Here is a 20,912-nt window from a genome sequence, read left to right on the forward strand (position 1 = left end):
TGGTTTGACAACCAATAACTAAAACAAGAATCAGTGGGGATGATTACATAATCGCCAGAATAAAGGTAGATACAGACAGGAAGGTATTGAAAAGAACAATAATATAGTATTGAGATTAGTTCTACAATACTCGTTTATTTATGAAGGTCAAATCGATGATTTTTATCCACATTTTTTTTGACGACACGGAGATTTTTGTCATGCTGTGTTGTAGTTTTTTTTTTTTTTTTGCAACACAAGTAATGTGTGGAGTATAAATTGTGGGAAGGAGAATGGAGACAAAAAAATAAAAAACTTCAACAACCTTTTACTCAGATTGGATCTTCGGTTATTAATGCTTTAGGGACGATAATTAAGAATATTTTGATTTTGATTTTGTGTGTCGTTGTCCAGTGTGTTGTTGTCTAGTGGCTTCATCCTAAGGTGAACAAAACAGATAATCAAAAAGAATCTACTAAAATATGGACTATTACTTCTTCATTATTGGTGTTACTACTAACTCACACCATTATAACATTCTAGCACATCTATATTATTTCAAATATATAATTTCATCGTTTTTATTTTGTTTATTATAACAATTCAATTACAAATTTGTAGATCATTCAATCATCTCTATAAACTAAATATATCATCAATGGCAGAGCCCTTTTTCTTTTTCTTTTTCTTCTTCTTTGTTATATTATCTGGTGATTTACTTTCCTTCTTTGATTTCTTCACTCCAAATATATCGTCAATTGTTTCATTCTTTCTCTTTTTGGATATTTCTTGTTCAGCAATTGTTGAACAAATATCATCAACTTCCTTGACACGGGCACCATTTGAGTCCAAGTCCACACTATTTGACTTCAGTTCTCTGCTATTAGAAACCATAGTATTATTTGTTTCTGTATTTTGATCCCAGACAGATTCAAAAGAGTGCAGTAGTTTGTCTTCAATTTCTTTCATCTTCTGATTAATATTCTTGTTTCTTTTGAAATACCATTTTGTAAACTCAGAGACAACCATTTGATTTACATTGATTTCACCTTTGCCTTTTTTTGGAAGTTTTTTAAGTTGTCCAATCATGATCTTTTTGATTTCATTTGCTTTTGATAGAACCATCTTAGACTCATTAATCATATAATCAGTTACCTGCTTCTCGAAGTGCTTATTCTTATCTTCCATTGATTTATACAATTGATCCCGAGAAACATTATTATCTGTGTGAATTTCAGTGTCAAATTCGAAATTGCATTCAGTTACTAATTTTTGCAACGACTTTTGCAATACTTTCTGGACAACATCCCATTGATTCTTAGGTAGTCTATACGTATTCTTAAATGCAAGTGATTGTTTCAAATCTGATTCAGAAACCAACATGTTTATTATCTTGATAGACACAACAGGTGGCATTTTATTCGATACAATTTCTGCGCCAGTATCCATTGGTAAAGAATTATGACTTTCCGATACTAAATCATCCTCTTCAAATGGAATTTCTTCACCCAAATCATCACCATCATCATATCCAGCAAGATTTTCAGCTTTGGTTACTGATTCGATCAATTGTAATTTTTTCCCATTAACCCCCGGTATATTCAATATCAATGAATAGATTTTAGTCAATGAACCAAGTAATGAAAATCCTAAAGTTATAAATTGCCCTAATGCCAAGATCGAATTATATGCCCAATAGGCATCTCTACTAATCTTAATGATCTTATTACATAATGTAACAATTTGCTTCTTTTTATATTCAATCTTTTTAGGCGATTTCTTGATTCTTTGAATATCAATTTGTAGCTTTAAGATCTTACGTAAAGTACGTATCATAATATTTAAGTACATGAACCATTTTTGATTATGATGTTGATTTTTAGACTTGTGATAAAGTAAATATAGAGTATCATACTCTGTAGTTAATGCTTTATATGTTTTCCCATCCATGATTAAATGATGATTCTAAGCAAACCATAAAAGAAAACAAAAAAAAAAAAATACAAAAAAAAAAATATTTCATCTCATCACACCTAGTACCAACATCAACATCTTCATCAATACACACAATCAATGTCAGAAATAATAACTCAAGCAAGGGCATTATTGCAAACATCACAACCTGAGAAGGCGTTAGAATTATTACTATCCCAAATTGATACTAATAAAGAATCAGTTCCTTATTTATCACTTCTTGGACAAACTTATTTAGAAAATAATCAAGTTCAAGAAGCTTATGAAATATTCACTACTGCATGTACTATTGATCCAGAAGCAAAGGAAGGAGAAGAGAAATTTTTATGTTTAGGACAAATTATTGGAGGTAGAGATGGGTTAAATTCTATTAATATTGCCATTAATGCATTAAAAAATAAATTAGAATCTTCATTATCTGATTATCCTAAAGATTTATACAAATCAGAAGAAGAATATAAAACTGATATTATTAATAAAATAACCCTGTCAATTTCTTCTGAAATTGAAATTTGGATGACTGATTTATGTATGGAACCAGAAGCAGAAAGTAAATGTAGTGAATTGATTGAGTTTTCCTTGAATTTAGATAATACCAATCCTGAATCATATTCATTATTATCATCTATTAGAATTTCTCAACAACGTAATCCAGAAGCAATTGAAGCTTTAAATAAATCATGGGAATTATTTAAACTTAAAAAGACCAGATTAGAAGAAATGGCAAATAAAAATGTTGATCAAGATGCTTTTGATATTGGTATGGAATATGTTGATTTGATCCAACCATTGATTGCATTGGCTAGATATGCTGTTGAATTAGAACAATATGATACTGCTATACAAGTAAGTTCAGGTATTCAAGATATAAATGAAAATGTCTTAGATGCATATTATATTGAAATTTTAGCTAATATTTCTAAAGCAAGACAATTACTGAATAATCCAGAAAGTCAATTGAATGAATTGGCAGAACATGAAAATGAAGAAGTTCGTTCACTTATTCAAGAAACTAGACTTAGTTTGACTTCTGTTTATAAGATTTTACAAACTGATCTTGCAGAAGAATTCGATAATGAATTGGTTGCACAATTATCACAATTAATGAATGAAGTAGGTGGTCCTATAATGAGTGAATTAATGCCTTCCAGAAAGAATAGAGACGATGATGACGATATTAACTGGGATGATATTAATTCTGATGAAGAAATCGAATAGACAGAAAAGAAACTGTGTTAATAGATTGATGTAGGAAGTCATAAATGGATGTAATAAGCCAATACTTGTAGTGATTATATTCCAATTTGTAGGATACACACAAAGCCGTAATAATTGGACGGCTTAATTAACGGTACGGCTAGAAATTGTTTAAAAGACGTGACTAAACTTTCATTTATTCAATCTCGAATCGATATCCTAACACCTCGTATCGAATAACAGTATGGCCCGGTTGCTCAAAAAACACGACAACTGGTTTAGAAAGATTCATTCTATTCTTTTTACCATCAAGCGTGTTGTGCTCGTGATTATTTGACGACACGCTTATGGATTGACAAAATTAAGAAATAAAAGAAAAAATTCTACAGAGATGATTTCATGAACTCTAGTTTTTCTTATTTTCCTGCAAACCAATAAAGAAATCACAACATGTTTAGTGCATTAGATGTATCTACTCCCAAAAAATTGAAGTATGAAATTTCAATGTTAAAGAAAAGATGGGATATTCAAAAAAGATTGAAAGAAGGATTGGATGAAAAAGCTAAGAACAATACCCTTGAAGATTCACAGTTAACTTATGAGGATGTAATGTCACATATTGTTGCATTAGGAGCTGATGCTTTACAATTAGAACAATATGATATTGCTGTTGAAATAGGAGCAGCTATGCAAGAGATTGATCCGGGAACGTTAGATGGTTATTACGTTGTTATCATTGCCAATATTTGTAAAGCTAGAGATTTGCTGAAAAATCCAAAAATTCAATTAGACGAATTAGCGTGTCATCAAAATCCTGTTATTAGATCATTAATAATTGCAAGTGAATCGTTGAAGATGGCCATGGCTCGGGTCTTACAAACGGGTGATGTACGTGAGTATGAAAGTGGTTTGGTTGAAAGATTGTCAAGCTTAATGCGCGAAGTTGGTGGTCCCCCACTTGTTGTTTAAAGAGTAAATATCTGATATGATCCTGCTTGTAAGTTTCAATACATGTATGATAATTTCTATAGGAAGTTAATGAATGTTAATATTATGAAAGTATCGCGTCGCGATGAATGATAACTTGGAAAAAAAAAAGTTGTGCCTGGAGTATCTATCACATCCATTTTTTTATTACATTAACAACAATCAGGAATCAATGTCAAGAGCAGATTATCTATCGAAATATTTAAGCAATCTGTCATCTACAGAGAAGTCAAAGAAGAAGAAACATAAAAAGAAGGAGCTAAAAAAGCCAACTATCACAATAGAGAATCCTAAAGCAATCATAATACCGAATTTTGAAGACGATCTTGAAAATGAAGAAGGAGAAGAAGAGGATGAATTTGCTCCTGTAAAAGTTGAGAACAACGAGAAGTCAAATAAGGGATTTAAGAGAATAGATACTGGTGAGATCATCAACCCCACTGAGCAACAACAAACGCTGACTATAGCAGTAGCTACTACTAAGAATCAATTGCTACCTACAAAAGACCAACAACCAGAGACAATTTATCGTGATTCGTCAGGTCGTATAATTGATATAAAGCAGAAACAAGCAGATTTAGAAGCTCAAAGACTTGAGCAATCTCAAAAATCAGAAATTAAAGAAGTTAGAACAAGTCTTAAAGAACAAACAAAACAAGAACATGAGATATTTAAACCAAAATCAAATAATTTTGAAGATCCCATGAATTCATTTGCTGAAAAACAAGAAAAAGAGGATACTGAGAAGATGAAATATATTTATGATAAAGGAGTCAATGTTCCTAATAGATTTGATATACCTGCAGGGTATTTTTGGGATGGGATTGATCGAAGTAATGGATTTGAAGAGTTGATGATTAGAAAACAAAATGAAAACAATTTTAACAAAATTGAATCAAAGATTAATGAAACTTATGAAATCGAAGTTGATGATATGAATTAGATACTATAGGTTGTATAATTAATTATAATTGTAAAAGTACATAAAAAGCATGTGTCAGACAAAAGGGCAACAAGAAAAAAAAAGCAAACAGAGACCACTTGGTTACAAATATCAAGGAGAGTACACTTCACTAATGAAAACCACATGTATGATACCAATCAAGAATGTCAACAATTAGAGAAATACCAGGATTCTATTATGATGAAGAGCGGAGACGATATTTTAAAATAACAAATGGAGCTATTCCACAGGGTTCTTCATCGTCCTCTTCACTGTCATCGCTATCAAAATATCATAATAATTCAATTCAAGCAGAACAACGCAAGAAACAATCAACTACACAGAAAGTAACCAAACCAGGTAAATCATCAAAAGAGATTATTAAAAACCCCAAGTTGGATAAGGTGTCATCTCGTCTACGATCTAAATATTTAACAAAGAGCACAACAAAATTTAATAGATTCTCATATACACCTGCTGGATTGATTAACTTTAAAACAGGTTCTTGCACAGGTAACAATGACTTATTACAATCTAGACTTATATCCTCGCCTATTTTAAAACCACAATACCTTCCTATGTTAACACCAAGAGGATATGTGCTTTGTCAAAGCAATGATCTTTTGATTATCTCACGTATTGAAGGGATTACCAGAAATATGAAATCAACTAGGTATGAATACTATCCACGATCATTAGTTGTACAACATACAAAAGATGGATCAATAACAGAATTGAAGAATTATTGGAAAGTAGTTCAAGGAACACATGTGGAGAGTCTTGATTTAGGATCATACTATGAGATTTTAGGCATCGATGATTCTAGAATGGATGTGTTCCATGAAATTATGGAGAACAAACAAGTTGTTGTCATAAGTCTCTATACCCATTACTTACAAGGTAACGCTAATTACATCATTAGAATAAATGCTATTGATCCGAAGAGTGGAGACACTACACACGAGGACTACACATTGAAGTTTATCAGTTTTCTACGAGATAGTTTCCAAGGATTGCCAAAGAATACTAAAAATCAATTATATAAAGCTTTTGGGATACCGCTATGTTTTATGGTTGATGATTTACATGAAATAAGCATTAGTGAAATCAACAAAGCAATGCAAAGTCCCAGCAGCAAGAATACAACGAAAATCATTGATTTTCTTCTTTTACAGGATGTTTCCCAAATCAGAGACAAGATAATTTACAAAAATGAAAACTATGACAACCCTAAGGGTGTTAGAATATTAGATTGTCAGATTTCAAAGAATCATACTATTCATTTTCTTGTATCCAATGGATCTTTAATTAGTTTGAAATTCAAACATGGAAAATTTTCTAAATTTAAACACGTTCAACTGAATAATAACATGTCGCTAAATTCTCAGTTGTGTATACACGAGAAGATAAAGCTAGTCAAATCAGGAAACAAACTAATTACGGTTGATAATCACGGGAATATTAGATTTCTTGATGGTAAATTTAACTATATAAGAAAGATATTTTTGATATCATCTAATGAGATCATACTTATTTTGAAAGATACAATAATGTATTGGAATATAACTACTAATGAAAAACAGGTCATTCTGAAGTATTTAAATGACAATGATGTTAATCAACAATTTGAAATCTTTGATGGTTATATGCTCTATAATGTCGGTGATACTTTAAATATTATCAATATTCATACAAATGAGTCATCAACTATAGATTTTCAATTTCAATTCAAGAAATGTGGATATTTAAAGAATTTCAAATTGGTAAAGATTGTGAAATTAGCAGAGATCAATACTAGGCTTCATCTAGGGTTTACATTTTTGAATTCAGAAGAATTGACAACAATTTTCGAAACGTTTCTAATATGATATTAATAATAAAAATCTATATGGTCAATAATTTATAACAAGTAGTGAATAATATAAAAAATAAAACAATAAATCAAAGAATAATGTTAATGCCCATACTATTAAATCAACAAGACAAACATAATAACTTAGTTCCAATTGCATCAGTCGTTAATACTTTTCAATTTTTTTTTTCTTTTCTTTTTCTAAACTTAAAGGATTCTTCATCTATCTACATTTCTATTTTCTTTTCGGAAATTTCATTCTTTTAATAAGATTCTTTACTTCTTCTTTTGGATATAGTTAACATAAGAATTATAGTTGAAGTTACCGAATTTATAATCAATGTCCAATAATAAGTTAATAGCATCTTGTGATTTGTAAATGTATTGGGCAGGTAATTTGACCAAAGCATCATTAAGCGGAGTGGAAATACCGTCACCAACATCACTGACCATTTCTGATTTGTTCATGATAATCAAACGGTCATTAAGTTCTTGAGAATTGTAAACTTGATCATTAGTCAAGTTGTAGACACCAGGATAACCACTAATGGCCTTGAAGTTAGATTCTCTAGTTAATGGAGGATGTAACGGGAACAAATTTTGCAATAATTCATAACTTGCCAAAGTGAAACCAAATTGAGGAGAAGATCTGAAAACTCTTGCCAAGGAACCTTTAAAGAATGCACTCATACCTTCTTGTTTCAAAATAGAAGCACCACAATCCATAATACCTTTATATTTGATATCAGTCTTCTTACCAGCAACTTGCAATCTGGTCTTGATAACATCAGCTGGGGTAGTAAAGAATGCAGCAGGGGCACCAGCTAAAGCACCAGCAACCAATAATTGCCAAGTTGAGAGTTTCTTGCTCTTGGCTGGATCATTAGGATCAAATCCAAACATATATTTTTTCAAGTTGGCATAGGTTGGGAAATAAATTGCTGAGAATGGAACATCTCTCAATAAACAAGCACTAGCACCTTTGTACAAACCTTTCAAACCCAATTGTCTGATAATTTGACTAGCATTCATATGCTTATGTGGAATTTCACCAGGTTTACTTAAATTCTTGGTGTTACCTTGCATTTGCAATCTAATTTTAACAATTTCCAAAGGATTGGTGAAAATAACTTGACAAGCACCCGCAGACAGACCAGCTAAGATCTCCCAATTCATGCCAATGGTACCATCCTCGTTACTACCAATACCACGAACCAAATCATTAACAGTTAATTTAATGGCTTTTTCTGGAGCAACACCAACTAATTGAGCACCCAAACCCGAGTACAAACCTTTGAAACCTTCATTTTTCAAAATTTTCTTGAAACAATCCAAAGAGTTATCATATAAGGCTTTATGTTTTTGGGCTTGCATTCTTGTTTTCACCAAATCAATTGGGTAAACTGCAGTGGCACCAATACACCCAGCAATCGAACCCAAAAAGAATGAGTATAAGGAATCATAAAGTGGCCACAAGGAGAAATTATCACTTGACTCTTTAATTGAATGAGGACTTTGAGGATGTTCAAAAATTGGAGCCAATGTACTCAAATTGTTGTTGAAACTTGGGTTAATAAATGAAATCAATTCTTTACGTGGAATTTCGTCATGAGTTTCTTTGTTGATTAAATAAAACAACAAATCAAGTTCTAATCTGGAAACAGGTTTGAAGTTGGCAGACTTCAACAATGGATCATTCAAATGGTTGTACAAATCAGTTTTGTTAATAATGATATCATCTTTATCTTTGGTAGTTGGTGGAGTGTTGACAATAACTTCGTTGATAATATCAACCTTACTTAAAGCATCATAGATAAATAAAACATTGGACAAGGTGAAGTCGTTTTGTTTACCGAAAAAACCAGTAATATTGTTCAAATTACCCTTTAACTTGTTGGAGATTTTATGATTCAAGTTGGTGGTCAACAATCCAATCAATTCTTCACCGTTAATGGTTTTTTTGCTTCCAGAAACAACTTCAAAATTACCAATTAACTTGGTGACTGGCAAAAAACTAATCAAAGTAACAAAATCATTAAATTCAATTGATCCGTTTGGTTCAAAAAATTTTGGAAAGTAGATCCAGTTCAACTTTATAAGCTTTTGCTGGTAGCTTGGATCGATAGATGAGTTAATTTTGTTCAAAATATCAACACATTCAGAATAAGTAATCTTACCATTAACGTCGTTCTTACCAGAAAGGAACTCGTATAACAATTTGTATTCACCATCTGGAGATGTCAAAGTTTTAATAAATTTCAACCAATTATCTTCGGTGACAAACCCTTTTTTCTCAGAATCTGCAATCAAATATAAAAGGGAGAAGGCAGATTTAGGAATATCAGACTTGAATGGTGATAAAACATCAACAAAATCAGGTAAAGTGATGATTTTTTCTTGGTTAGCACCAACAGTTGCAAACTGGTTGAAGATTTCTTTTGCTTTTAATTCAGCACTCATTTCAGTGAATATATATCAAATCTATAAATGAAGCAAATAATATTAACAATAAAAGAAACAGGTATGGATCCTATTGAATGAACAAAAAAAAAGTGAACGGATTAAATACAAAAAAAGAATAGCCCAATTTCGAGAAAATATGGAGAAATTTGTTGTCCAAAGTAAAATTGACTAATTTTTGATTTTGGTTGACTCAGATGAAAAATTTTTGTGATTCACTGTTTATTTGTGTTTGCTTGCCTCGGTAAAACGGTAGTTTTTATTTTTCGGTCTCTATCAGGGTTTGACTTTGAGACTTGTTGCGATGCAAATGAACGGTGGAGTACCAATGAATAAACAGGAAAAGTATTAACTAAAAGAATAAGTAGATTGATAAAATCTGGGGAAATTCTGTAAATAAAAAGAAAGGAAAAACAAAACGAACAAATAAAAATTTTTACCTTATTCTGAAACTTGGGAATTTGTTGATTAATTTATTTATTTGTGAAGTTTTTTTTTTTTTCTTTTTCGTGTGTGAGGTGTTTTGTTGCAATAAAGGAAAATTTTTCTGTATCTCTATTTCTTTTTTTTTTTTGCTTGTTCTCTCTATAGTGATTAGTTCGGCGTTATAAATCAAAAGGCAAGAACTAAATTCTATTGGATGTGAGTATTATATATCACAGAATTTTTTGTTGTTTATTATACTTTTAGGTGTAAAAATAAAATTTCACAAGGTAAAAGAAATTCAAGCGCTATCGGGGAAATTCAAAAATGAAGAAGAAAAAAAATCTTTCTCATGGAAAATGTCGTACAGATGTCGTGTGATGTTTTCTTACAACAAACTCTGAAGTAGTGGTACTGCTAGGTAGGAATAGATCGATATTTGGTAATAACGGTATGATTCTCCTTATCAATTGGTGGGAGGATGGGTTTTGTATGAATTAGAAGTGTAGTTGTGCTGTGTTGTCTGAACTTGTAGAGTCGTGTTTTTTTTTTATCTTTGTTAAATGGTTGCAAAGTGAATGGGGTGGTTTCTAGGTGAAGTGTCAAGAAGAAACTGGGAATGACTTGATATATAGATGTTTAGCTGATAGAATCACACTATCTACTAAATTGTGAAAGACAACAAAACGTATAACAGTTGTTTACGTGAGTAGAAGAAACAGATTCAAGAGAAATGAAATAGCGATTGGTTGTAAAATTAAACCAAAACTGAAATAATATATAACAAAAAAAAAAGGATGATTCGCTACACGTTTGATTTTACAACCGGTTCTGATTTGATATCAATCTAGATGTATGAAAGACATTCCTTTATTGCATCATTTTTTTTTTTTTTGTTTTGTTGTTGTTTTCTGTTTCCATCCTTCCAGGAGTCACTAGAGTTACTATTGCATTATATCATCACGTCAAAATCATCTTTATATCATTGTATAACCCATTAGACTATATCCTTTGACCCGACGAATTCTTTTGAGATGCGTCCTTGTCAAACGACATTTTATCTACAATAAGCACTAAATAAAAATGATACCCGAAACGCAACAAAAGGAAATTTTTCCGTCCCCCACTGAAACACATAATTATTTAGTATACAACAAAAGCAATCCTGCTATTATTATTATTATTATATTTTCATGTGACGCTTCTCATGTGACTCGTCTGTCTAAACAACCCCAACTGTCAGGATGTCTTTATATACATACACTTCAAAGTTTGTTTCAAAATAAACGTTGTAGTCTTTTTTTTTTTACTTTCCTGTTTAGCTCTTATGATTCTGATTTTAAGCCATTTGTAAACTAGTAATTGCCCAATATGTGAATTGTAAATAAAGAAAAGAAAAGAAAAGAAAACAAATCAACTGAGGAGTATCAAAGTGTAAATATCATAAGGATAATTGTTGTAGTGGCATCGGTTAAACTAGGAATTAAACTGAGTTTCCCCACCTTCTACAATCGCCTTTTCAAATGCTACCAATTGCTAACAAATTTTACATAAAAAAATAAGGAACCAACATCTACGCGCTAGTGTCGCCCTACAAATACAAAATTTGAGGATTTACTAAACTCCATTAAATCTGGAGTTTGTCCTCTTCTTCTTCTTCTCCTCCTCCACCTCCACCTTACATTTTACCGCGAGACTGCGTTGCTGATAAAGTAAAAGAATAAAGAAAAGACTGTTATTGTAAGAGAATTAACGGTTATTCTAACAAAGACAACCAAAATCGGGGTTTAGATCAACCTTATTAGCATGTGGAAATTCATTCTAAATTTGTTTCTTCAAGTTGTGGTTGATGAAAAGACGTCACGTGTTTTAAAGTAGTGTGTGACTAAAATAAAATTAGCCACGCAAACACGCATTTTTTTTACATAGACTATACAGTCGTTGCAGTTTTATTTCGCGCTAGTTTGAGCATAATTTTCAGATCAGTGGGTCAAAATTATTCGCACTATTTGCAAAGAAAAGTTCATATTAAGGCGGTCAATATTTTTGATACTAGTGCGCAAAAAATGTTCATATTACATGACCTCTATTTGTTCATACTGAAAATGTATGATATATGGTATGAACAAAAAAGGGCAGCTAGTTTGAAAGTATTATTTCCGCTGGTGTGAACATTTTGAATTCATTTACTATGAACAATTAATCTCCCTTACTATGAATTAAATTGTCACACTAGTATTAATAATTTCTTTGAACTTGGTACGAACTGAAAGTAGAAACACTGTAAAAAACACTTGAAAAAGAACAAAATCCAAAAAAAAAAAAGAAGAGAAAAGTTGTTATATGGGTTGTGAGGTCAATTCTGTGTTGATTGCTTGAATCTATTGCTTGCATCCATTGCTTTTTGTCTTTGACTGCTAAAATTCAATGCACATAAGCTGTGCAATTTCTACTAACATGTATGAAGTAATAATTCTAGCAAATACATACTTATGTACTATTATCGAATATATATGATTTGTCTTATACAAAATTGAACTAAGAATCCCTCTGTAGACCGATAAAGACTAAACCATCGCATTACCTCCACATGACTTAAGTATCTTCGTTATTGTTTGACTACTAATTGGTTGTTACTCACCGCTTTTATTAGTGAATTGGTTAAAACAATAATCAATTGAAAAACGAGAAAATTGGAAGTCAGAAATCACTTGACATTTTTTTTTCTCCTTTCTCTTTTTTTTTTTTTTCAAACTCCGTTTTTAAACAACTTTACATCAAACTAACAAATAATGGCATCAGGGGCTCCAGGTATGATATTAATCATAAATGAATGGATATTTGAGAGACTATAACTAACATTATTATTCAATAGGAGGTAATTTTCGAACATGGACACCAACTCCACCAGAAAGAGGTTCATTTCCATTAGATCATGATGGGGAATGTAAAGTATTTATGGATAATTATTTGAAATGTATGAAATTCACAGAGAATAAGAATGCTCCAAATTGTAGAATCTTGGCTAAACAATACTTGAAATGTAGAATGGATAATCAATTAATGGAACAATCTGATTGGGAAAGTTTGGGTTTGGTGAATTTACCTGGTGAAAAACATGTTGATATTGGTAAGAAATACAATCAAGATAAAGACAAACAGTCCCTGTCCTCCTCCTCCACCAACAACACAACGACGACCACCACAACAACAAAATAATAATAAAGACAGAATAGTATATCGACATGTATATAGATTAAATAAAAGGCAAAAAGAACTCTTTTATTTTTTTTTTGGTAGTATTTTTCCTATACAAATTCTTAAGTAGATACTAACTATGAATCTTGTTTTTCTTTGGAACCAGTTTGTGGTGATTGAGATTTACCACCCCTGTGACCACCTCTGTTACCTCTTGAGTTACCTCTGCCTCTATAGTTACCTCTTTGGCCACCTCTGTGACCACCACGACCATTTGATTTCTTTTGAGAAGCAGCGTTTTCAGTCTCTTGAACAGGTTCTTCATTAGCAACAGGTTGTTCTGGTTGAACAGCTTGTGGTGGTACTTGTTGATAAGGTTGTGGAGGGTAAGGTTGAGCGTAAAAGTTTGGTGGTAATGGGGCTCCAGAAACAACTGGCATAAAACCAGGATGTGGTGGGAATGGTGGTTGACCTGGAATACCATAAGGAATTGGAACTCCACCTGGAGGTGGTGGTGGCATTGGAACGCCAGTTGGCACAACTCCATTACCTTGATTCATAACATTTGAATAAATGCGTCCGTAAATCTGCTTAATAGCATTTGGATCAACTCTTTCATCATCATCTGCTTCTTCTGGCTTTTGTTGTTTCTCGTTGTCAACAGGTTTTTCTTCAGATTCTTCACCCTTTTTAGTATCCAGCTTCTTTCTCAACAAAGACAACAATTCATTAGAACCTTTTTGATGTTTATGTGGTTCAACTTGGTTAGCATCGGATTCTTGTTTCTTTTGTTGACCAGATTGTTTACCTTGCTTTTGTGGTTGAGGCGATTGTCTCTTTGGTTGTTGCTGTTGTTGTTGACCAGTGGCAGCGGCTTTTTTAGCTTCATAGGCTTTAATTTTAGCAATCTTTTCTTGTTCGGTCATCTTCTTTCTATTCTTTGAAGCTTGGGAATGGTAAACAAATTGCTTTTTGGAAAGATTCAAAACCAATGAAGAATCAATGATCAACCCACGACTGCTATTTAATTTACCACCCATATTGTTACCACCCAACAAAGGTTCATCAAATATAACACCCAATGAAGTTTTGCTACCAACAGTTAAAATAGAAGCAACAGTACCCTTACTTAAAATTGGAACTTTACCAAAATCTTGAACATAGATAACTCTATCTCCTAATTCAAATCTTTGATCACTCAACAATTGATAGGATTCACCGGCGTTTAAGATGGCTTCTCTTGGAACACCACGAATATCCTTGTTAATGGTTGGAACTTGATTCAAAATATAATTATCCATGTATTGTTCAATAGCTTGGTAACTGAACTTGGTAAAAGATTCACTCTCCAATGAAACCGGAATCAACTCACTTTTGACTTCTTTTAACCATGATCTGACTTCCTTGATTTCAGAGCTACTCAGAATTTCCGAAACATCTGGAATACCTTGACCAACATTTTCTAAATTCTTAAACAATGCAGGGAATTTTGTCTTGTACTTGTTGATCAAATTGACAGCAAGTGGAGAGAATTCCCAAAACTTACCATTGGCCAGTTTTCTGGTATAACCCAAAACCTTTTGTCTTTTACTTTCAAATTTCAATTCCAAACCAATGTTGATACTTTGTCTTCCATCTTTAACCATGAATTGACTGGTGATACGGGATAACAAATATGAACTCATTCTTAAAGTCTTACTGACCTCGAATGATGGATAATAATTGATTTCTTTGTTTTCAACGGCCAATCTCTTCTTACCAATATTTGGTTCAGCAGTGGATTGAATCTTGAAAATTTTGATGTTCAATTTCTTTTTATCATCACTGAATCCAACAACTTTGGCTGGTGAACCATATGCCATGTCTCCCAAGAATACAACTTGGGATTCAAGTGGGAATTCTTGATCAATTGGTAACGCTGGTCTGGATGCATATCTTTCATCTTTGTTAATAACTTCTTTGACAATCAATTGGATAGGATACACTTCTTCTTCCTTAGCATATGTTTTAACATAGGCACCTCTTTGGTTTCTAATTAACCCATTGACTGGTTTAACATAAACCAAAACATCAATAGCACCTAATTTAACACCCTTTTGTTTATCAAATGTGACTCTAGTAGTTGAAACATCTGATCTGAATTGTTTTCTTTCATCACTAGATAATTCAGTACCAACAACTTTCTTTAAACCAGTTTCAGTTCTATATGATTCATATTTGGTTTCATTATCCATGACTCTAACAACTCTACATTCTCTCAAGAATGGCCATTTGGAGTAAACCAATTTGTTCATAAACTGTTGCGCAAACTGAGCCACAGTTAAGTCAGCCCAAACATTCTCAATGTTCAAAACCATGGATTCTGATCTTGAAGGGAAGTTGAAAATCTTAACATCATTAAGTGCTAATTCTGAAGTAAATGGAACAGAATCCAATGTTGGGAAACCAGCCAATAAATCTAAACCTGTTTTAGCACCTTCAATAAATCCAATTCTCAAATCTTTAATTTCAGGTAAAACAAAATCCTCTTCATAACATTTGTCGTGTTCAAGGTCAGGGAAGAAACCAGGTAATGAAGTTGGGTAAACATGATCGATCTGTGGGTTGTGAATGAATTTGATTGGGGAACCATAAGAGTTTCTTGCTGTTTCATCGGGTGTTAATTTCTCTTCAATTGGTTTCAACACATCAATCAATTTCTTTTCATCAACGAAATCCAACAACACAACAGCTTCCCAACTTGCTGTTTTCCCATTCATATCAATATCAACTTCATGAGGGTAGAAATTAATAATCGGGGATTTTTCATCAGTCATCAATGGACGATACACCAATGGCATTAACTTTCTTGATCTTGCTGGTAAAACAGCCATCAATTGTTCAAATGGTTTGAAAGGATGAGATTTTTCAAATGTCAATTCGATATTATTCTCAATCAAATATTCCAAACCAAGAGAGATGTCAGAAATTCTTGGTGCATAATGGTACTTGTAAAACCAATTCCAAGATGGAACACCACGATAATAATAATACAAAACCCATTGTAAACCTTCAACATAATGTGTGGTTAATTTCAACAACTCTTCTTTATCTTCTTTGATTGAGAAATGCAATTTACTCTTGTAATAATTATCCTTCCAATCTTCAAATTTGTGAGAATAAACGCTCTTGGTTTCATTCAACACTTCTTCACTTTCAATCAACTCAGCTGATTGATATTCCTTGATGGTTTTTCTCAATTCATTGATTCTGTCATTACGCTCTTCTTCAGATTCAGTTGGTATTATACCATCAACATCAATCTTTGCTTCATAAGTATCGTTAGATTTAGAATGAATAATCAAGAATCCAGCTTGTAAGGCAAATTCCTTGATGAAATCCAAATTATTCTCAACATCGTCCTTATTCAATTTCAAAGTTGGCAATTTCCCTTCATTTTCCAAAGATAACAAAGTTTCGATTGGTTGTGAAGCCCATTCCATGAGCCATGGTTTAATGGAACCTACCAATTTCTTTTGATCTTTCAAAATGATCAATTTACCCAATTGTTGACGTTTCTTTTCACCAGAGATCGAAACATCATTTAATTTCTTGTTGAACCATTCAACATCAACTTCCTTCTTCTCGAAGTTTTCAAATTCAAAGTTGGATAATTTTTTGAAGTAAATATTTAATCTCTTCAAATTAATCTTACCGTTTTCGTTGATATAACCATCACTGTCCAACAAGGCTTGCTTGATGACAGCAATCAACAAAGGGAATGCACCTTTATTTATAAACAAATCAGGCAAGTTGGGTAAGAAATCATTACCAATAACGTACATAATTAAGATGAAATCATCCAATATTCTTTCAAAATTGTATTCAAACGTCAATTGGTTTTCAAGATCTTGAAATTCTAAACTCAAATATTCTCTCAATAAAGATATGTGCAAAAGGAAAAATTTTTGATCACTTAAATCCTTATCTCCAAGACTTTTCTTTGAAGGTCCAAAAGTGACTTCTTCTCTCAATAATGCAAAATGAGGATCATGAGTCACTAAACTCAACATGATTAAATCTGCATCTAACCCATAAATACAATGTCTTAAATTTGGATTATATTCTGGTTGTGATCTAATTGCTCTAATATATTCCATGATTTTATGTTCCCCTTCACCAGGAACTTCATGACCACTTAAAATAATATCAATATTTGCCCAATTAGAATCTTCAGTAATTTTCTTATGAATAAAATATTTTAAATTTACAGTTAATTTACTCATAAATTCTGTACCTGGTGTAATGGAATTTGAATCAAATGGATCTTCTTTAGGTATAACTTCACCATTTGCAATAGCCTTTTTCAAATTTTCTTCCGCTTCATAAGCAGTTCTAAATCTACGAGCTCTTTGTTGATTCATTTTTGCTCGTGGGGCAACCCCATCAATAGCCATATAAAATGTCTTTTTTGGTTTAATGATTTGGAATAAATGATCAATATAATTGAAAATAGCACTATACATTTGATCATCCGTAAGTCTAGTTAAAGTATCATCATTAGAATGAGTACATGCATGTAAAATGGAATTCATATCAAGATATAAATTATCAAATTCCGGTATCTGATTCTCATCTATTAATTGAGAAATTAATGGCCATCTCTCTGAGATGAATCTGAAAAATTTTGGAATACCCATAATGCTTGCTTGTTTATTTCTCTAATTCTCCTAGTCTTTAATTTCGGTTGGTGAAAATACAACAAAAAAATGTATCAATATATATCAAAAATTAAAAAAAAAAAAGTAATAATCGTTGGTTTTGATTTCTAGAATTCTAATAATACAAAGTTATTTCTGAATTAAAGCAGTACAATAATAATGATAAAACCAAAAAGTGAAAACAAATTTTTGAAATGTTAAAGAATGGGAGGTAGGGTTGTGTTAATGAAAGTTAACGTGGTTGTAAGATTTTTCCAGATTTTCTTTTTTTTTTGTTCTTTTTCTTCTTCTGGTTGTCTGAAATTTGTTGATGTTGAAAGAGAAGTTTTTTTTTCGCTGTTTGGTTGTTCAAGGGTGATTCACGCTAATGGCACAAGAATTGCCCGTACCATCGTACACGACTCGTGATTCAGTTGCTCATTAACATCAGACTGACTGCAAAAAGAAAAGAGAGAGAGAAGTTAATGCCATGTGGATCCAGAAACAAAAATAGACAGTATACTAGACCTATTTAATAAACAAAATTTCCTAAATCCAAACATATAACAACTAATCAAATAATAATAAAAGTAAACCAGTAAGAAACAAAACACACAAGCGCCGATAAAAGAGAAAAAAAAGGGAGGAAAGGAGAACACATTGGAACCATTAACATCTAAGAATTGATAATTAAAAAGAAAGAAAAATATTGGAAAGGACAGATAAAAATTAAAACTAAGAAGAAAACCTTTCAACAACAAAATTAAACATTTTTTTTCCATTCTTGTAAATTTCCACAGAATTCTGGTCTAAAGTGGCTTTAAATTTAGGAGCTTCAGAGTTCCATAAACTGACCAACTCTCCCCAACCTTTCTCAACTTTATCCTTTTGATATTCATTAAATACAATCATTCTCTTAACGAAACTATCAGATAAAAGTTTCACATGTTGACTTTCTTGCTTGAATACAACTTTAAGATTATGGTAAACATCATTAGAACCAGCTATTATGTTTTTAGCCCAAATCTTTGAATACACACTAGTAGTGTTGCGCAAAACTCCAAAATTCTTCAACCCTATTTCTTTATATTCCCCAGATTTTTCATATCCAATCTTGCTAAACTCATCAAATTTATTCAATCCCATGGTGCTGTACTCTGTCCACCACTTGCCCAAAGTATTCAGACTTGATCTGCTAAAATCCTGAGATTTGGCCCAAAACATAGCACATTGTGGGAATACTGTATTGGTGGCATAAAAATTCACTCTATCGGCAAATGAATTGATTTGAGGAATTACATCTCCATTAATGGTATCTTTAACCTGAGTTCCAAATTTAAACAACTTGTTAATTTTTTGCTTCTTGCCAAATATGCTTGGTGGTGATACATCTTCATACAATAAAGTATCCCATACTTGTCCCAATTTATCAACACAACTAGCCTGTTTAACTGGCTTAGGAAACAAAACGAAATTAGCAGCAAAATAAGCAGGAATTATACCAATAATCATAGCGGCAAAAATATAATAATAAAGGTAATCAGAATGAGCTTCCAAGAAAATCTGCAACTGTTCAACAGCACGAATCAATAACTTTTTATTCTTCTTGGACTTGACTTTCTTTTGCTTTGGTTTTGGTTTCTCTTGGAGAGAAGGTGGTTTCAATTCTCCCGGTGAACCAATGATTACACGACTACCATCTGCCAACAACTCAATAGTATCATCCATATCATATCCATCTGAATATGAAGAAGTAGAACAGGTGGTGACACCACTACCTGAACTATTACAACCAGCATGTTTTTGTTGCTCAGTAATATAATTGTCTAAATGAACTTTAGCAAAATCATGATAAAACTGATTTGATTTCTGTTTAATAGAATCATTCAAATTTTCAAAAAACTTAATCTTAGAATCAACATCAATTAAATCCTCTTCTTCATCTCCTTGTTCTTCAACTTCAATATCTCCTTTACTAGAACCTGATGGAGTAGAAATAGTATTCTGTGAGTCTTCAAGATCATTCCAAGATTCCTGTTCATTAGCCGTTGATCTTGATCTAGAAGCAGCATTATTGATAAACTGACGAGGAACTTTTAAGGATTCTTTACTACCAGAAACATCACCAAACACCCCAGTTGGACCTGAAGTTGCTCTTTGATATTCAAATGAACTAGTGGTTGATCTTTCATCATCTATATCTGAAGAAGAAGAAATAATAGACCAATCTTCATCAACTGGAACTACACTAGAACCCGTCTTTGAAGGTGGTGGAGAAGGAATATCCACAATAGAATCAGAAATTTTGGTGTTATTATCTTTATCCTTGGTGGTGGCAATTTTTGCGTGATCACTTTGATCCATATCAGGAGTAAAATTATGTTGATTTGATAAGGATCCCGTCTTTGATGTCAGCATTTCGTTTTAATGTCAAAAAAAAAATATGGAAAAATTGATATGAAGTAAAAGGTATTTATCTCTCTCAATCACACACTCTATTGTAAAAAACTGAATGGTAACTAACAAAACAAGAACTTTTTTTAAGTATTTCTAAATTGAATGATGGGTATAAATTTATTGGTGCTCTTTTTTTTTTAGTATGTTTAAATGTATGATAAGGGGGAAGGAAGGAAAAAAAAAAGAATAGCAAAGGAAGTTACAAAAAAGAGAATACACAGTATCGCAGAGTAGTGTGCGCGGGATAAAAAAATCACACAAAGTAAAATCACGTTTTTTAGATTCAGGTACACGATAATACGAATTTCATTTTTAATTTTTTTTTTTAAGCAAAAAATATACTTACGGAATCCCATTCGGTTGTAAATTAATGGCAATGAATTCGAGAAGTAAGAAAATATTTTTGGTAGCAATAGATAATTAGGTGTTGAATAATAAATTGAGCCATGAATGTGATATAGTGCTATATCATGGAATGGTCAGTGAACAACAATAAAAACAAGCAAGTGAACTCGAGGTTTTGCCATCACCAATGCATTAAGCAGATCATCACATTTGCGTCAGAATAATGATATCCAATTAGTAGTTGATGGTGTATCTTACTGTGGTAATTTCTGAACTACCGGTCATCTCGGATATTGATATACTCAACTTCTTCAATATACAGTGACCATCTTTGGAATGGAAAAAGAAAAGATGGTATTGTCCCTTGAAAGGTAAAAGTCTAGCTGAATGGAATTACATTTCTTGCATTTATGACGAA

The 20,912-nt window shown here is 32.1% G+C and overlaps 9 protein-coding genes across 9 annotated transcripts; 5 read left to right on the forward strand and 4 right to left on the reverse strand. All coding sequences in view use genetic code 12, as the record gives it.

Moving 5' to 3' along the window:
• Nucleotides 1–615: 615 nt before the first annotated feature.
• On the reverse strand, nt 616–1,929 carry RMP1 (Rmp1p; the record flags this gene model as incomplete). The annotated part of the gene is made up of 1 exon (XM_002549269.1): nt 616–1,929. The coding sequence occupies one exon, from the start codon at nt 1,927–1,929 to the stop codon at nt 616–618; it is 1,314 nt and encodes a 437-aa protein (XP_002549315.1).
• Nucleotides 1,930–2,052: 123 nt separating this feature from the next.
• Nucleotides 2,053–3,171, forward strand: CTRG_03613 (ACL4 family protein; the record flags this gene model as incomplete). Its single annotated transcript, XM_002549270.1, has 1 exon — nt 2,053–3,171. One exon carries the CDS (start codon nt 2,053–2,055, stop codon nt 3,169–3,171), a length of 1,119 nt encoding a protein of 372 aa, XP_002549316.1.
• A 429-nt stretch (nt 3,172–3,600) lies between these two features.
• Nucleotides 3,601–4,119, forward strand: CTRG_03614 (uncharacterized protein; the record flags this gene model as incomplete). Its single annotated transcript, XM_002549271.1, has 1 exon — nt 3,601–4,119. The coding sequence occupies one exon, from the start codon at nt 3,601–3,603 to the stop codon at nt 4,117–4,119; it is 519 nt and encodes a 172-aa protein (XP_002549317.1).
• Nucleotides 4,120–4,222: 103 nt separating this feature from the next.
• Nucleotides 4,223–5,080, forward strand: CTRG_03615 (uncharacterized protein; the record flags this gene model as incomplete). The annotated part of the gene is made up of 1 exon (XM_002549272.1): nt 4,223–5,080. One exon carries the CDS (start codon nt 4,223–4,225, stop codon nt 5,078–5,080), a length of 858 nt encoding a protein of 285 aa, XP_002549318.1.
• A 164-nt stretch (nt 5,081–5,244) lies between these two features.
• CTRG_03616 (uncharacterized protein) lies at nt 5,245–6,948 on the forward strand (the record flags this gene model as incomplete). Its single annotated transcript, XM_002549273.1, has 1 exon — nt 5,245–6,948. The coding sequence occupies one exon, from the start codon at nt 5,245–5,247 to the stop codon at nt 6,946–6,948; it is 1,704 nt and encodes a 567-aa protein (XP_002549319.1).
• A 260-nt stretch (nt 6,949–7,208) lies between these two features.
• On the reverse strand, nt 7,209–9,392 carry AGC1 (amino acid transporter; the record flags this gene model as incomplete). Its single annotated transcript, XM_002549274.1, has 1 exon — nt 7,209–9,392. One exon carries the CDS (start codon nt 9,390–9,392, stop codon nt 7,209–7,211), a length of 2,184 nt encoding a protein of 727 aa, XP_002549320.1.
• Nucleotides 9,393–12,773: 3,381 nt separating this feature from the next.
• Nucleotides 12,774–13,034, forward strand: COX19 (Cox19p; the record flags this gene model as incomplete). The annotated part of the gene is made up of 1 exon (XM_002549275.1): nt 12,774–13,034. The coding sequence occupies one exon, from the start codon at nt 12,774–12,776 to the stop codon at nt 13,032–13,034; it is 261 nt and encodes an 86-aa protein (XP_002549321.1).
• Nucleotides 13,035–13,150: 116 nt separating this feature from the next.
• Nucleotides 13,151–17,692, reverse strand: KEM1 (chromatin-binding exonuclease; the record flags this gene model as incomplete). The annotated part of the gene is made up of 1 exon (XM_002549276.1): nt 13,151–17,692. One exon carries the CDS (start codon nt 17,690–17,692, stop codon nt 13,151–13,153), a length of 4,542 nt encoding a protein of 1,513 aa, XP_002549322.1.
• A 735-nt stretch (nt 17,693–18,427) lies between these two features.
• CTRG_03620 (uncharacterized protein) lies at nt 18,428–20,110 on the reverse strand (the record flags this gene model as incomplete). The annotated part of the gene is made up of 1 exon (XM_002549277.1): nt 18,428–20,110. The coding sequence occupies one exon, from the start codon at nt 20,108–20,110 to the stop codon at nt 18,428–18,430; it is 1,683 nt and encodes a 560-aa protein (XP_002549323.1).
• Nucleotides 20,111–20,912: the final 802 nt, after the last annotated feature.

This window comes from Candida tropicalis (assembly GCF_000006335.3).
Source record: "Candida tropicalis MYA-3404 genomic scaffold supercont3.4, whole genome shotgun sequence".
NCBI classification, from domain to species: domain Eukaryota; kingdom Fungi; phylum Ascomycota; class Pichiomycetes; order Serinales; family Debaryomycetaceae; genus Candida; species Candida tropicalis.